At 37.9% G+C, this 17,460-nt stretch overlaps 1 protein-coding gene across 1 annotated transcript; it reads right to left on the reverse strand.

The window, feature by feature from the left end:
* Nucleotides 1-1,205: 1,205 nt before the first annotated feature.
* ano11 (anoctamin 11) lies at nt 1,206-16,463 on the reverse strand. Its single transcript, XM_052593403.1, has 23 exons — nt 16,045-16,463; nt 13,881-13,998; nt 13,602-13,795; nt 13,408-13,515; nt 13,162-13,298; nt 12,994-13,051; nt 12,308-12,418; nt 12,028-12,193; nt 11,670-11,760; nt 11,028-11,124; nt 10,657-10,800; nt 8,471-8,608; nt 8,241-8,339; nt 8,001-8,103; nt 7,615-7,726; nt 7,463-7,517; nt 6,754-6,851; nt 5,806-5,942; nt 5,156-5,361; nt 4,740-4,882; nt 4,376-4,466; nt 3,656-3,787; nt 1,206-2,385 (listed from the first exon to the last, which is right to left on the reverse strand). Exons 1-23 carry the CDS (start codon nt 16,174-16,176, stop codon nt 2,362-2,364), a joined length of 2,694 nt encoding a protein of 897 aa, XP_052449363.1. The 5' UTR covers nt 16,177-16,463; the 3' UTR covers nt 1,206-2,361.
* Between the last annotated feature and the right edge of the window lie 997 nt (nt 16,464-17,460).

The raw sequence follows: 17,460 nt of genomic DNA on the forward strand, positions 1-17,460 counted from the left end.
TTGAACTGTTTGGTAAACAAAACCTATTCATGTTAATCTCCGGGCCGATTATTTATGCGTTTGCACTGAGAAATGAGTTTCTTCAAGAGTGGAAGCACATTAAAGAGCTTTGGTTTTGTGGGTCTCTGCTGCAGGTGATGAAGAACATGGAGTCTGTTAGTAATTAATAAGCAAAAGGGCTGCTGTCCACGTTGCATACTTTAGTAGCTTGACATGTACCAACCAACCCTTCCTGCAGGCTGAACAGCATAGGAACGCACAGCAATCATAACAATCAAAAAAATGAAGTAGAGAAGAAGGAGAGAGAGAGAAAAAAAGTCAAAGAGCCTGAGGCAATGGAGATTCTTTTTCGGTTTTTGAGTGGGTGGGGTTAGGGACAAATCATTATCAGAACACCTGTCTGCTTCTGACTTTAATAAATCAGAGTTGCTTGATCCATTCCACTGAAGAACTGGTGGAAGTCGGGCGCATTTTTGGTTGGTGAAGGGTTTCATAAGGTTGCTCGCACAAAGCTTGATGGTTTGATCAAATTAAATGGAATGTGAGAACCAGAGATTTTCTGCAGAAAGTAGAGCTGAAAAGTGGGGCAGAAGTTGCCTACATGGACGTGTTAACCAAAGATTAAGGATCTGAAGCCTTTGCCAGCTGGCATTGGCTCTCAGCTCTGGAACACAGAGCTTCAGTGGCTTAGCATTAGTGATGTCTTGTTCACCTTTCTAACTTGTTCAAGCACATCATTTTTGGTCTTGTTCAAGCTTACCATTTTTGGACAATATGCAATTGTTCGACAGGACAAGCGTAACTAGGAATTAAAAAGTTTAGTTTTTAATTATTCAAAAATCACATTCTGTGATCAATTACATTCTGTGTTCCAGACCCAACCATTTTTTTTTCTTCTATGGGATAATAATGGAGATGTTTGGAAGAATGTTCAAGCTACTGTTTTCCATACAATAAAAGTGAATGGCGACCACAAAACGGTGACCACAAAATTTTCAGTGACTCATGATTTACATTTCACTATGTTTATTACATAACCTATATGGCTTAAGGAGTAGAGCTGCACAATTAAATAAACTGCTAAATAAATATATGCACTATGCATTTCAGAGTGCAGCACGGCACTGAGCAGCTCATTTTCTAGTGATTTTAGTGGCTTGTTTTGCAGGAAATGCTGATCTACTCAAACTCTTTTACAAGCGCTGCATTTAGCTTGCTTATGATGTGCATTTAGGAATGCAACATGTACCAACCATCTTTCTAAATGTGTAATTAGAAGGACTCAGGCTCAAGACATGGTCGTACTGATAATTGCCTCTTTATTTCTCTCTCTTCCAAATTGTGCAACCCTACAAACAAGCACCGCAAACTGTTTTTTTTTTTTTTTTAAGGTTGCAATTATTATTTATTTGATCAGAAATTACATTTACACAGAATAAATAAATGAATGGATGGATGGATGGACGGACGGATGGACGGATGGATGGATGGACGGACAGATAGACATAATACAGTCCTATCAAAATCAGAAGATATGAAATATAATATACGGGTATTATGTACCACTTATTATCCTTTTTAACAGTGCTTATTTGAGGCTTGACAGTCCTTGATCATCCTCCACTTTCATTATTCAAAAGAGACCAGTGGTAACATCAGTTAACACATCTCATTTTGTGTTCCAAAGAGCAAAGGAAGACATTTATCTGCAATGACATGAGTTTTTTTAAACTTTTGGCTAAACTGTCCTTTTAAATCCTGTCCTCCAGCATGTAAACACTTCAATGGTTTTTGAACGGTTATTGAAACTAGCTTTATTTTTAAACATAATTCCTTAAACAGCCTGGAGATAGACATGACAAATGCAAATATATTAAGGTATTATTCAGAGAAGCACTTCACACTAACACAATGTAGAATGGGCTTCTTGATGTCTTTCACAATTTTCCTTTTGTCAGTAGTACAAATATATACTTTAGTATTAATGTAGAAAAGCAAACCTCCCTGTCCTCCCAGTAAATCCGAACAGGAATATATCATTTATCAGAAGGGCAGAGAGAGTGAGATGTGTAGGTGATCACATGTCTTAGTATAGTTGGAGCCAGAGGAAGTCATACAGTATGTAAACAGCCGTTTGTTAAAGTAAAGTAGAGGTGGTAGTGTACAATTTTGGCATAGACCTCTACATTTTGAAATGCATGCTCACACACACTCAATCAACCAGCACAAAACCAAGCCAAGTTTCAAGTCCAAGTGCATTTTTTTTAAACAAGTCCCTATTGGATCATTTCTAAAGGGTGTAAATTGTTTTCTTAGCGACTGTGCCCCCTTCTGGAGAAGCCCCTGCTCTGCAGGTCAGTCTCATGTAGCGAGGCGCTTCGCTTGCTACAGGGAGAAAAGCAGAGAAATAAAAAGAAAAAAGAAAGAAGTACATTGTTTAGAGGCATACTCAATTACTCACAAAATTGTATTAAAATGATGGTTCACCCTAAATTTACCCTTAAGTTTTTCCAAACATGTATGAGTTTCTTTCTTCTGCTGACCACAGACGAAAGTATTATGAAGAATGTTAGTAACCAGATGCTTGATGGTAGTCACTCACTTGCATTTTTTTTCCCCATACTATGAAAGTCATTGGGTACCAGCAACTGTTTGGTTAACAGCATTCTTCAGAATAGTTCTTTTTTTTTTTTTTGTCCTCAACAGAACAAAGAAACTATTTCTATTAGTTGTAGAATGATGAGAGTAAATGATGACAAGCATGTTTAATTATAAAAACATTTTAATTATACTTTTTAAATACTTTTAAAATCTATATTTAGAAGCAGGTCTGTTTCTAAACTATTGAAAATGAGTACAATTTTAAGTACAAAAAAGGACAAAATAAAAAACATAATACCCTAGAACACGGCCATGCACAAACATTGAAATCCTGGCAATATTCAGAATTATGTTTTTTCAGTGGCAGACCCTTAAACTTTTACATTTGGTTCCCCATAACCTTGAATATTCTATTACTTCACAGTTCAGAATCGAGTCCGCATAGCCAAATATAAACTCTGACCTTAAAGAAGCAGAAGCAGAAGCAGAACATAACCCTAACACATATTTTCCAGGAAAGTGGGTTGAAAAATGTTTTGATCTTTTTCCATCCTCTACTCTACAGAATATGTGAAGTACATAAACCAGGGCAGTAAAAAAAAAAAAAAAAAAAAAGTACCGGTAATTCCAAGGTTTTTGCTCCACTTTTACTAGAGTGCTAGAACTATGTCACACATTCATTTCATTTTTTTTTTTTTATTAGATTTTATTAGATTTAAAAAATAAAAGAACACAACAGCCAAGCAGAAAAGCTTATTGGCGATGCCAATATTTGAAAAATGACAATTATCGGCCGATATATCGGCCCTGGTGAAATATCGGTCGACCACTAGCTGTAAATCAACAAACTGTTCTGCTGCCTGAGAAGTCTGTCTGAAATTCATTTTCTGAGGTACTATTGTGTGCAAGCAGGCAACAAGGCCAATTTTTAAATCGCAGCCTCAGTCTCTGAGCTCTCTAGTGTGAGAGGTAATGAGAAGCATGGCTCACAGTGAGTGGGCACTGAAGGTTGTGGACATCACTATGTGCACTAACATCACCTAAAGCTACTCACCAGCAGGGCCTCCTGGTTATCAGCCAAAGCCTGTTTAGCCAGGTAACGCTCCCGCTTGATCTTCAGCTCCAAGGACTCAGGGATGTCGGGAACCATCCAGTCGATGACACGCAGGACGAAGAACACCACATGCTGAGGATGAGTACACACACTTTATTAAAGATGACCACAGAATAGAAATAATTATTAGATAATAATAAAGACACCGAAAACAGCTAGGTCATTATACAGAAAACCTAAATTGCCATCAAAGCATTTTTACTATCGTAATTGAAGACATTTCTGGGTAGAGCATGATATTCAGAAAATGATGGTGATATTTATATGGCTTAAAGCACTTTTCTCCACTTCACTTATTAATGCTTTTTATTCGTTAATTTACAAATGGATTTTTTATTTTTATTTACCATTTAAAAAGATCTATTTTTATATAATTATATACATTGTCAATTAGTTCATGTATTGTTTTTTTCCCTTGTGTGTGTGTGAGATGCTCTTTACTGTCAAATGTGTTTGTAGAATGTAATATCTGTTTATTTAATTAAAAAATAACTAAAACGCTGGAACTTTAATGAAAATCTGACATTATCAGCTTAGACCAAATGGGGTTCATTTTGATTTCATGTTGAATTTTAATTGGTCACAGTGTACACTGGGAAGCTCAAATTCAAGACAGAATATGACTGTGATGTGGTTTGCAGGAAAAAGATCAATGATTACCTCAAAGGCAATGATAAAGCCCAGTCTTACAGCCAGAAGCTCCCAATACACCAGCGTGTATTTTCCATCTTCATCCCGAAATGCTTTATATCTGACAATAAGAAAAAAAAAGACCACAAGAGAAGAAAATCGAACAGTGCTGACAGCTACTATTTTACAGTTCACTGCTTTGATTAACAATTTTCCCCTCTACTGCAAAACTATACAACAGCCAGGACACTCCTGAGAAACAAGATAATACAATAATACAAAATACAATAAAGTTTTTTTTTTTTTTATCGTGAAATAAGAGGAAAAACATATTTTTTGCAGTTTTACATTGCAAAACTGATATATTCAGATTTTCCAGCATTAACAATGTTACCTGCACACAGTATGACTGGAGTAGTTATAACTGGGTGGAGAGTAAGCCAGCGTGAAGTTGACATAACCATGCAGGTCATTGTTAAACTTGTACTGGTACAACAGGCGAGGCAAAAAATCGGAGGTAAATGCAATGAGGAAAGCCTGAGGGAAAGATGTTAAAAATAATGTTGGATTGGTGTAACGTCACAAGACAAGTCATTTATGTATGTCACAAAACAAAAATGACCAATATCATACTAAATGTGCGGTTACATTAACTGTTACTCTGTGAAATTCAGCAAGCCATCTGTGTAAGCTGTGCTTCATACATCACTATTGACATTGGAGTATTTTTTACTGCAAAACGTAACCTAGATTTTGCTGATTTGATATCTGAAGTATCAAAAAATATTATTTTTTTTTGTAGGTGCTCACATTGACTATGACAGACACGTGGGACAGTGCCTCCAGTATGATGAACCACACACCGATGTGCTGGGCTCGCTCCGCCACGGGTCTCCGGTATTCACACACAAACTTATAAGCGTCCAGCCTCACTTCCACCCAGTTATTCAGCAGGGCAAAGAGAGGAGCCAGAGGAAAGGCCGCCACAAATATGGTGATGAAGCCAAACTGCAGGACTGGCAGCAATGGAGATCAATTAGTGTAAGTTTATTACAAGCATAGCAAGAGCGCCTGTACAGAAATGTAACACATATTTAAAGTTTATAAGAAGTTGCATTATACGGTAGGTAAAAATATGATACATTAGCAGAAATGACTATGACGAGAAATTCACTATTGTAAATACTACTGTTGAAAAGTTTTGGTTTCTAACTAACCCCAAACTTTTGACTAGTCGTCTACTTATTTTTATATAACGACCTGGGCTGTTAGAAATGTTTTTTATTTGTCATGTCTTGTCTTGTCTAGTACATCAAGTGAGCCAGGACTGCCACTGGTGCCCCTCAAGAAATGAGGTCCATGATGTTCCAGCGTCAGTAGCTACACATTTTTTAACAAACATGGAACAAAAAAAACAAAACAAAAATCACATTAAAAAAGGATCATTATTATAATCTTACCAATCTCCAGATACTCATCAAAAAGCCCCTCACATGGAATCAACTCATAGTCTTGCTCCCAGCGCTTGGGCTGCTCTGCCTTCTGGGCCTTTTTCACAGACGATAAGGCGCGTTTCTGTCTCCAAGCCTTTATTTTACTGAAAAGCAGAAAGAGGGCAAAGAGAGAGTGAGACAACCAAAGCAATAGACCCTGTGTTCTGTTGATGATGATGATGATGATGATGATGATGATGGCTCTTCTGAGACTATTTCTAGCTCTGAAATAGAACTGTGCTCATTTGGAAGATCCAGTTTTGCCTGAGTTTAACTCTGGGGATGCATAATTGATAAGGGAGTGCTAAAAGCTTCTCCTCTGTGACATTTATTCTGCTAAACCGCTAGAACTGCTGCCTTAAGTGAGAGACATGCTGCAGTACTGGCAGTGATACAGTCATCTGTCTGCTCATTGCACCCTACAGTGATATCTGCAGGCAAATCAATATACAAAACAGTCTAAAAGTCAGTAAAAACAGCTATTCTTGCTCACATTTATGCACTTTTATTATTGTACAGCTGCATGAAAGCACACAGCCCATCTATGATTGTAGAGACTGCTATTGTTTTATAAATAAAATATTTTCTATCCTTTACCCATAAATCCAACCCTCACAGAAATGTGTTGCGGTTTAAGATGTTCATTAGAATGTTTATTAATTATTCAATATGTTTTCCACAATGTAGGCTAAGCCGGACCCACACATACACCTCCACAGAAGAGTGCTGTGCCAACCCTGCAGCACAGACCTAACACTGCTGACTTGCTTTTCTCAGAGGACCAAATCAAATCATTTTGATTCTGCAGTGTTGAGACTTAAGACGTTTTCTAGTTTGGTTTGCTCTACAATATAAGAAGCTTTTACGTGCAGCTCCAATGAATATCACTAGTCAGGCTCTGAGGGAGAAACGTACGGGATGACAAACTCCTGAACGTTGTTGATAAGTTGTTTTCCCACCATGATGATGCAGAGCTGCTCAGCCAGTTCTATCAGACAACCTCCTGGTCCACACTGCAACCACACATGCACAATCATTAATCTTTTTGAAATAAATATCTTATAATCACAGAGGCTGCATTTATTTAGTTAGATATCTAATGTTAAACCATTTTGAGAAATATTAGAATTTAAAACACCTGTTTTCTATTTACATATATTTTAAATGCAATTTATTCCTGTGATGCAAAGCTGGATTTTCAGCAGCCATTACTTCAGTCTTCAGTGTCACATGATCCCTCAGAAATCATTCTAATAATCTGATTTGGTGCTCAAGAAACATTTCTTGTTATTGTCAATGCTGAAGATGAATAGACAGTCCAAATACACATCATTCATTGCAAATTACTGTAACTTTTGCACAATTTAATGCCTTAAGGTATTATTTTCTTCAAAAGGAAATATTACTGACACTAAATGTCTCAAAGGCAGTGTAGCCTACATTATAAGAAAAATACTTCTGTTTTGAAAAAGCTACAAATACAGTGCAACCTATTGTGGATGTTTAGCATTTATTATTACAAGGCTGTTTTGAACACATGACTCTGATTTGTGATCTTTTTACAAAATATTGTTAAGTAATGAACGCTAGTCTATAATCATAAAACTGAAGGCAAAGCACTCACATCCTCGTTCCGCATCCCGAACAGTGTGCCATAATGACCAGGATAGCCCACAAATCTGCAATAAAAACAATAGAAATGCACTGAAAGCTTTGAATTTTTGGAAAATTATGGCACAAAATGCTTCGGTCTGGTAGGCTAATTTAAAAGGTTACCTGCCCTTGAAGAAGGCTACATAGAAGGGCGACGAGTAAAAGTTGACAAACTGGAAGATGAAGACTTTGAATGTAAAGGCATCTTCATATTGTGTCTGTGTTCTGTGCATTTCTGCAGGGAAAAATATTTCAGGAAGAGCCTTATTTGGGGAAACAAGATAAATTAGATTTATTTGACGGCATGTATGTGTCTCAAAGCTTTACTGTAACTGCCATGGAAAATAGGACTAAGGTCTAGAGTCCTAATGGCTTATTGATTCTCAAAGCAAGTGTGGATGGGCAGGTTCATTACCCCGAGCCACATAAAATGGCAACACTGGCCTGATTTGATTTAAAGCCCTGAGCATGTGTTGCTTTATGGGGTCTGATGTGTGCAGAAAGCTTACCCCATTTAGTGAGCTGTTCTGCTAGTGCTGTGTAGACCTGCCCCATCAGCAAGATCAAAGCCAGGTTCACCAAAGTGCTAGAGATATTGGCAATATTCCCAGCCTGGAAGGAAAAAAAACGTGTGTGCGGAGTGGATTCAGACTTCAAGAGCTACTGCAGGTAAGGAGGAGATTAATGAAATGGTGCAGTACGTTAAGTTTCTTATATTTTAATTGAATGCAGATCGACGGGGTGCCCACCTGAGTACGCAGAACAGAACTCCCAGTTTCAAACATCATTACGCTCACTATACTGCGGTATATGATCACTGTGACCAAGAAGATCATCACTACACACAGCTGGGAAAAAAAGGTTGAGAGATAGAGGAACAATTATGGGTGGCAATTATGACATATTATCTCCCCTCTAACAGGCGAATTAAAATTTTGTAGCTCCATTAAACCTCTGACAACTCCAGTGGGGTTCTCACCATTATAATAATGACCATAGAGCCAGTCAGCATGCGGGAAATCCGGGCATTTTCAGGAAAGTGGGGTTCCTTTACTCCTGTCACTGGGTTTTCTTCCATTGCAGGGGCCATCGCAGCAAACTCAGGACGTGGTGGTTCCTGCTCATTAAAAAAAATGAGATGCTCATGCCATCACACTGCTCCATGTTTCACAGATGATGTTGTATGCTTTGGATCATGAGCTGTTCCAAGCTTTCTCCATACTTTTTCCTTTCTGTCATTTTGGTACAGGTTGATCTTAATTTCAGGCATGCAAAGAATGCTTTCCCAGAAGTGTTCTGGCCTTTCTAGATATTTTTTTTTGGCAAAGTCTAATCTGGCCTTGTTTGCACCTTTTGGTGAACCCTCTGCATTTGTTCTTGTGAAGTCTTCTTTTGACTGTAGACTGATAGAGACACACCTACTTCCTGGAGCGTGTTCTTCACTTGGCTGAATGTTGTGAAAGGATTTTTCTTTACCATGGAGAGAATTCTCCGATCATCCACCAAATCTAAGCTGACAGAGCGTGTTAAAATTGTAAAAGATTTGAATAAGACAGTTACCTACTGGACCGAAAAAAAAGTACAAAGAATCTCTTGGATTACAATTTGCATGTAGACGGATGTACTGTTACTTCCTCTACAGTCAAACATCCGGGTGTTATATTAGACAACAACTTGTCTTTTGAAAATCAGATTTCCCAAGTTACAAAAACAGCATTCTTCAATCTTAGAAACATTGTCACACCATGTTAGCCGTTTCTGTTGCAAAAAAAACTTGTTCACTTCATGCATTCATTACCTCTAAACTGGACTATTGTAATGCACTTCTAGGTGGTTGTCCTGCATCTTCAGTAAACAAGCTACAAGTACTCCAAAAAGTAGTCCAAAATGCAGCGGCTAGAGCCTTTACAAGGTTAAGAAAATATGATCATATTACACCAATTTCACATTCTCTGCACTGGCTACCTATTAAGTTCCATATCAATTACAATATGTTATTACTTACTTAATGGTTTAGTTCCTGCGTACCTAACTAGTCTTCTACCATGCTACAATCCATTGTGTTCCCTAAAGTCACAAAGCTCTGAACTTTTGATAGTTCCTAAGATAGTAAAGTCCACTAGAGGAGGAAGAGATTTTTCACATTTGGCTCCCAAACTCTGAAATAGCCTTCCTGATAACGTAAGAGTTCAAACATGCTCTCTGTTAAAATTATTGCTGTTAATAGTGTTCATTGTCTATCTGCATCATTAACTGAATTTTACTGTACATTTTTGCCATATGTACATCAATTTGACAGTCACCACTGATAGGCTACTACAAAATATATTGTAGAAACTTAATTTTCTGTAAAGCTGCTTTGCAACAATTTGTACTGTGAAAAGAGCTATACAAATAAACTTGAACTGAATTGTTGTCCTCGGTGGAAGTCCATGCCTTTTTATGTTGCTGAGCTCACCAGTGCATGCTTTTTTCTGTGAAAGAATGTACCACACTGTTGATTTGGCCACTCCAAATGTTCCTGCGATCTCTCTATTGTTTTTTGTTTTTTTGAAGCCTAACAATTGTCCGTTTCACTTGTATGGATCGATCCTATATCTGAATGATGTGGGTTCACAGCAACAGCTCCCAAATGCAAATGGCACACTTAGAATCAACTCCAGAACCTTTACCTGCTTAACAGATGTAGAAATAACAAAAGAATAGCCCACATCTGTCCATGAAAGCTTTTGAGTCAACTGTTCAATTACTTATGATCCCATGAAAACATATTAAAGTATTAAAATATATATGGACTTTATTTACTAACTGTATACAGGTGCATCTCAATTAATAAGATTGTCGTGGAAAAGATCATTTATTTCAGTAATTCAACTCGAATTGTGAAACCCGTTTATTAAATAAACTCCGTGCACACAGACTGAAGTAGTTCTAAGTCTTTGGTTCTTTTAATTGTGATGATTTGGCTCACATTTAACAAAAACCCACCAATTCACTATCTCAACAAATTAGAATACTTCAGAAGACCAATAAAAAATTTAATAAACTATGTAAAAAATAATGCATTTTTTTAAACGAAGCATTAATATGTTAGACTGCACCCCATAAACACAATAATAAAATAAAGTAAAGTCAAACGCCCATTTAAGAAAATGCAAGTCAAACCTCCTCTTCATGGAAATCCATGCAGTCCCAGTGATGAGCGAGAGTGGCATTCTTGCGTTTCCAGTATTCTAGGAACGTGACGGCCCACAAAGACATGAACACACTGAAGAAGACCGTGCCAGGATGATCAAACAGATAACCCACCTATAGAAGAGTTTCAATTAACCACAACCGATACAAAATCATTGACCATGCTACATTAAAAGAATTATGACATAAAACAACTTTACATAATAAAGTCAGTATAATGGAGTCGTACTGTACTCAGATCTTCATAAACTACTATACACAAACACATCCAATGCTATAATATTGTGTCTTTCACATACAGTACACAACTCAAACGAAGGTTTTTAGCCAGAGATGATTACCTTGGCCATGGGACAGATGTCTGATATATTCCAGGGTTTACAGGTTTCACAGAGAGGACACATTAGATAAAGACCTCCACTCTCGCAGATTTCCTTCCTGTAGATGGCAAATGGAAACAGGCAACAATGGCACAGCTAAAATGGAAGCATGAAAACATAAAAACTAAAACAGCCTCTGTTTTTGAAGTATGCTGTCCTGGTGAAATTGTGCTGATCAAACGTAAGACAATATTAGAAATCTGGTAGGAATGTAGTAAGAGAGTGGTTACAAGAAGCAATAGTTCTATGTTAAGATCCACAGATCAAGGGAGTGTACAGATGAATGTGTCTAGCACATATACACACACATACAGTGCTATTAATTTAGTATCACTTTACGGTCTCTTGCTCTCTGATTCTCATTATCTTGCTTGCTTATTCTGAGGTGTAAACTGCAGCAAATATTTCCAACTCATCGCTATTAGTCCCTCAAGTACATGCGGTCAACAGTTGCTATAGTAACAAATAAAGGTCCATTGATATTACATTATTTCTGATAGCAGCGAAATAGCTTAGAGGAACACTAAATGTGCGAGTCATGTAGAGAAGAAAGAAGTTCAGTGCTGCAACTGAAACAAAATCGATAATATGGGAGACACCTACGCTGGGGTATTGGATCCCATTGTCAAAATACCCGAAACAAAGACGCATGTCCCAACCAATGCAGCAGGTAAAAGCCAGGCTGTATAAAATCCTGAAAACAGTGGGAATTTGGTCATTATTTGTTATAATAGTGACAGTGATTTGTTATAATTGACAGTACTTGTGGTTTGTGACACTAGCCATGCCTAGGGAATGGATTTCAAAACATATTTCATATAATTGTATTTAATTTAATAACAAATATATTAATTTATTAATAACAAATATATAAAAATAATAAGAAAATAAAAAATATTAATGTATAAAAATATGCGTGACACATACGCAAATATCAATAGGACCTATGGTGCCTACTCACCCAACCATGCAAAATAAAGCGCAATCTTCTCTCCAAAGTATTCACGGATGTGATCCAGAGGCTGGTACTTATACCATTTTAACCAGTTGGACCAATAGTGATACAGTACCTGCCTCTTGTTCAACTGATCGGGCTGCACTTCACAACCTGGGAGCTCAAATGGACCCTTTAAAAAAGAGAAAAGCTGACAGTGTATGAAGTTGTACTTCTAATAAGACATACATGTTTTAAGTGCATTGCTGTACTTCTAATAAGACACGTTTGGTGTCTTGTGCCTAACCTCATGCAGAGGGAATGCACCCGTAAAAGCCCCCTCATTCAGAAGACGAGCGACTCCAACTTCTGCACGCTTCCTCCTGCCATACACGGTCCTTGCTAAGATTTCATACACCTGCAATGAGAACAGGTGTAAGCAACTATCATACACTTATTCCATCACACACACTACCATTCAAAACTTTTAAGATTTTTAATTAATCAACACTTTCTTACATAAAAGATACATTACATTTATCAAGTCACAATAAAGACATTTACATATATAAAAAAAAAATTTTTAATAAAAGCTGCACATTCTATTCATCAAAGGTTTCCTCAAAAATATTAAAGTGCCACAACAACTTTTCAACACTGATATAATACAAAGAAATGTTACTAGAGCATCAAATCAGCATATTAGAATGATTTTTGAAGGATCATGTGACACTGAAGCCTGAAGTAACGGCTGCTGAAAATTCAGATTTGTGATCACATGAATAAATTAAATGCAATAAGAAATTATAAAAAAATAAAAATGTTATTTTGAACAAAGGCATGCAGCCTTGGTGAGCAAAAGAGATTTATTTAAAAAAAAAATCTTACTGACCCAAATCTTTTGAATGTTACTGTATGTAATCATTTATTAAACTATTGCAACTATGTGATACCGAATTCTGCTTTTCTCAGGGCTGTCTAAAGCACACTCACAATGCGGTGTCTTTGTGTGTTGGTGAAGTAGTTTTCACGGTCATCAGAGCCCAGAAACCTGAAAGTCAAAGTAAATAGCTATTTTTACACATCTGTTTCTACAAGGAGTTGATCATCTTGTACACTTCTATATTTAAAAAAAAAAAAAAAAAAAAAAAATAGCCTAACTTTTCCATTTTGGACTTGCGGAAGGCACATGTGTAGTAGTCCACAGGACGGTTGGGGACTGAGTCTTTCATGATGTTCGGCACCCAGAGCTTCTGAAGAACTTGAGCAGAAGTGTTGAAGTCTGGGTGCGGCTGTGCCTTTCAATAAACATATACAAATCATTTTAGGGCTCAATGCAATTGATTGTGTTATTTCAAGCCCTCTGTATTTGCACTGGGGAGGTGAACACAAAAACGTGTCTCTTACCTGCAGAGGTGCTCTAAGACATAACTCCTCAGCGTAGAACACCAACACATCCCATGGAGCATGGAGCTTCAGATAGTGTATAGCCTTTTTTACACTGGATGATTCCTCCTGATAACAAAGAGAAAGGCATTAGAAGCAATACGGTAAGTACTATAAATGGCACTGCACTGAGAAAATTAACCTAATAGCTTAACCTTTTCCATCAACAGTCCCGCACTCTGGAGGTTCTGGATGAATCTGTCCCTCCATCGGGCCAGCTGAGCTTTTCTTCTCTCTGACCTGCTCTCCTCCTGTGCTGCTTCTACTGCCTCCCCTGCAGCCTCCCCTTGTGACTGCCCCCGACTTCGACGCTTTCGACGTACCTTCACCTCCCACACCAGCACAAAGTCTGGGGCAAGAACGAATAGGCTTAATATTACTACTTGGGCAGCAACGCGGTTGGCTTATTTACAGCGTTTTAATCAAGCCATCACCTATTTTTGTTTGGCCGTCTCTGAAATAGTTGCCTGAGGGGTAGACAGGTGGGCTTGAAGTCCGCTCACAGTGAACATATATGGGGTCATCATCCTCATCATTAGCAGCAGTATTCAACTGTTAAGACAACATGAATAGGTCTTATACAGGAATAGTTCTCACAAAATTTTGGAAAATGTACTCACCCTCAGAGACCACCCCAATATGCAGACGAGTTATTTGTTCATCGAAACAGATTTTGAGAAACTAAATATTCCCTCCTCACCACTGGTGAGTCACCAATGGATCCTCTGCAGTGAATGGGTGCCGTAAGAATGAGTTCACTTCAAACAGCTGATAAAAACCTAAAAATAATCCACGAGTAATTTGCATGGCTCTTGTATACCAACTACGTCTTGTGAAGAAAAAAGATGCATGTTTGTTGAAACAAATCCACAACTTTTTTTTTTTTTTTGCTAATGGTCAGAGCAGCTCATTTTCATTTAAAGTGGACAAACACAAGTTATGGACTACTAATTATGGACTTATGGACTAATATGTGATGCTTACTTTTTTGTTTGCACACGAAGCGCTGGTATTGATCCCTTTTTTAGAAGCAATCTTTGCACAATTCCAGCTGAACTGACCTTTGTTTTTTGAGGCAGTCGATGTTAGTATAATGCTAGTATAGCAAAGTGGTCTATGGAGACTCCTATGTTTGTTGGTGCATCCCAACACACAACACTTTTAATGGCTCTTTGGCGCTGACATTGTACGTCCAGCAGCTACAGCAAGAAACCATAATGGCAGAAGTGCAGCATCTCACTCAGGGCTGTGTATGTGCTAACAGTGCAGAGAGCATCAAAAATGGGCGGGACTTTCCCTGATTATGTCGTCATAGTCTGGAACTGCTCGTGTGGAGAGACTGTTTATGATTTATTGGGATTATAAAACAATGAGTGAGTGGATTTTCACCATTATAGGCTGGTTGTTTTCACACACTGCGGCCACACAACTGTGTTCAAACACCTTAGAAAAGTGATTTTGGCATTCTATGGCACCTTTAAAGATGAATTTGCTTATTACGAACGTAGATTTTTGCTTCACAATTAACTATTGTTAATTAATATTTTTATCAGTTTTTTTAAACTCTCATTCTGATGTTTCATTCCTCCAAATCTGCTGAAAAAAAACCCTAAGCTGGTTGGCTGGTTTTAACTGGTTTAAAGCTGGAAGTAGCTTGTTTTAGCTGGTCTCTCAGCCTGGCAGAGTTAGTTTTAACTGGTTGTTGAAGAAGTGGTCAATGCCCCTTAGAACCACCCTGTAAACCAGCTAGGACAACTGTTTTTTTGTTTTATTATTATTAATAAACAAAATCATCTACATCTTGGTTATCCAGAGGTTGATTAAATTTTCAGCAAGTGTATTTTTTTGGTTTAAACTTACTTGTGTGGAGAATCGATAGTGGGAGTGGAAAATCAGGGTTAGTGTGGTTTCAGGCAGCATTAAATATTTGATTAATTTTCAAATCAACCTTCAGTATAAAGTGTATTCGGACTGGAAATAACATCAGTGACTGGAAGTTACATCAGGGATGTTAACCATTGGTGTAATGCAAAAAGAATGAATCAAAGTAATGAAATGAATGAGTGTTTTTGAAGGAACAGGTTGAGTGAATGATTTAAATGACTCATTAATAAAGGCTGTCACTTGTTACCACCTACTGGAAAAATCTCCACCACTAATGCACAGATTGAAAGTCTGTCTAGAATGCACAAACACAGACAAGATACAGTGAGAAGTCTAGCAGTTGGGCTGCTGCTCGGCCAATCAAATTCAAGGACTGGAAGTTGGGAACTGTTGTAAATGACCATTTGACAAAAATTACAACTATACTGGGTTTTATTGAAGACAGGTAAAAACATTTAAGGATTAAACCCAATAGTTAAATATAATTAATGCATCCTTAAGAAATATGTCTAAATTTCTGCATTAACATAACAAACCACCAGGTTGCCTAATCAGCAAAGTCATGTGCTAATTTTAGCACACAGCCAAACACCTCTGCAAGGAGTTAAACGATGTTGCTACACACAGCAACTAGAACTCGTTTTGATGAACAAATATATCTCATAAAGTATGCATCAGTACATAATCCCATACAACACATATCAGTACACTCACATATCTGGGAGGGATGAAGCCCCCATTTTGCAAGCTTCCATAGCTGTCTGGACCATGAGTCTCGCCGCTGTAGTCCAGATCCAGAAGAACCTCCCGATCCATCAGCACCTCAGGGTTCCTCTTCTTCAGCATGACAATCAGACACAGTCAGAATCAAACGCTGAGGTGGAGCTAGAAGAGACTATGTCTTTTAACTCACATTCAGAGCCTCAGTACAACTGATCTATGTATACAGTCCCACTTTCCAGTCCAGGTACTCCTGCAGAACATCAGCATCCAATAAATTATGCATATAAATTACATTTGAGATAAAAGTATGAGTGCATTCCCCCAAAGAAGAGCTGCAGGAGATGAGACAGAGGAAATGCACTAAGTGCCTCTATAAATGGATGAGAGAACACAAGCGCAGAAGTAGGTCTGCAGCATCTCTGCACACTCTCTCTCTCTCTCGCTCGCTCATTCACTGCATCCCTCTCCTCTCCTCTCCTCAGCACTCTAGAGGGACACTTACCGTAAATCCTCTGGCATACGAGCCTCTCCTTTCATTTTCAGCATGGAAAAACATATGTAAATACACTTTACAACAAGAATGCATACATCCTGTTTCCTGTTAAAAACACATGCAAAATGCAGTATCAATTATAGGAAGACAATTATTTAAATCATTATTCATCTGATACTCAAAAAGAGATGATCACATTTTTAATGCATGATTCCACATAAATCCGGACTCCGATACAATTTAGATGCACTAAAATTGTGCGTTTTAGAAGGAGCATATATCTTAATGCCTAAAAAGGTACACATCTACTAGAAGGACCATCACAGTGCAAAACCTTTCAGTGCAAAGAAGTAAAAGGTTGCACGGGGTAATGAAACATTGCTACCTTAAAGTTAGGATTGAACAAATTGGCTGAGTCAGAGGAATGACGCTTTTCATTGGTTTATTTGCTGTCCCATTATTTGCATTGGGTATATTTATGTCTTGCACTAATCATTAGCACTTAACAGCAATTAAACTCTGCCATTAGCAATTTGAATGGTATTTGCAGACTTCTGGGTCAGTCTTAAGTGCTGCATGCTTGGCTGAGAGCCACAGCTACTCAAGTGCAAGAGGTTCAAGAGACATACAAACATTTAGAGTTCAAATAATTGGCACGGTGTCAATAAAATTCTCTCTGTATATGTACCATGTGATCCTCTTGCTTGATATTTCCCCCATCCCCCCAATCTCTGTGGTGCGTTAATATTTTACTGCGGCAGTGCAGACAGAGAGGGGAGAGAAATAAAGAGAAGGGGTTGGGCAGTTAAAGTGACAGGGAGGAGGGTCTGAGCACCTTCTGTCCATTGAGTACAGCGGCAAGGATGACTGGAAAAGCAGTAATGCCACCTAAAGGGAGAAATTCACCACTATAT

Source organism: Carassius gibelio, chromosome B23, assembly GCF_023724105.1.
Source record: "Carassius gibelio isolate Cgi1373 ecotype wild population from Czech Republic chromosome B23, carGib1.2-hapl.c, whole genome shotgun sequence".
Taxonomy (NCBI): Eukaryota; Metazoa; Chordata; class Actinopteri; order Cypriniformes; family Cyprinidae; genus Carassius; species Carassius gibelio.

Bases quoted from the DNA above. Each gene is read 5' to 3' on its own strand.
- ano11 (XM_052593403.1), bottom strand. From the start codon at position 16,176: ATGCTGAAGAAGAGGAACCCTGAGGTGCTGATGGATCGGGAGGTTCTT. The intron at 13,052-13,161 runs GTTAGGCTATTT...TTTGACTTTCAG, and splicing joins CGCAAGTCCAAAATGGAAAA to GTTTCTGGGCTCTGATGACC. The intron at 7,518-7,614 runs GTAACCTTTTAA...TTTTTATTGCAG, and splicing joins GTAGCCTTCTTCAAGGGCAG to ATTTGTGGGCTATCCTGGTC.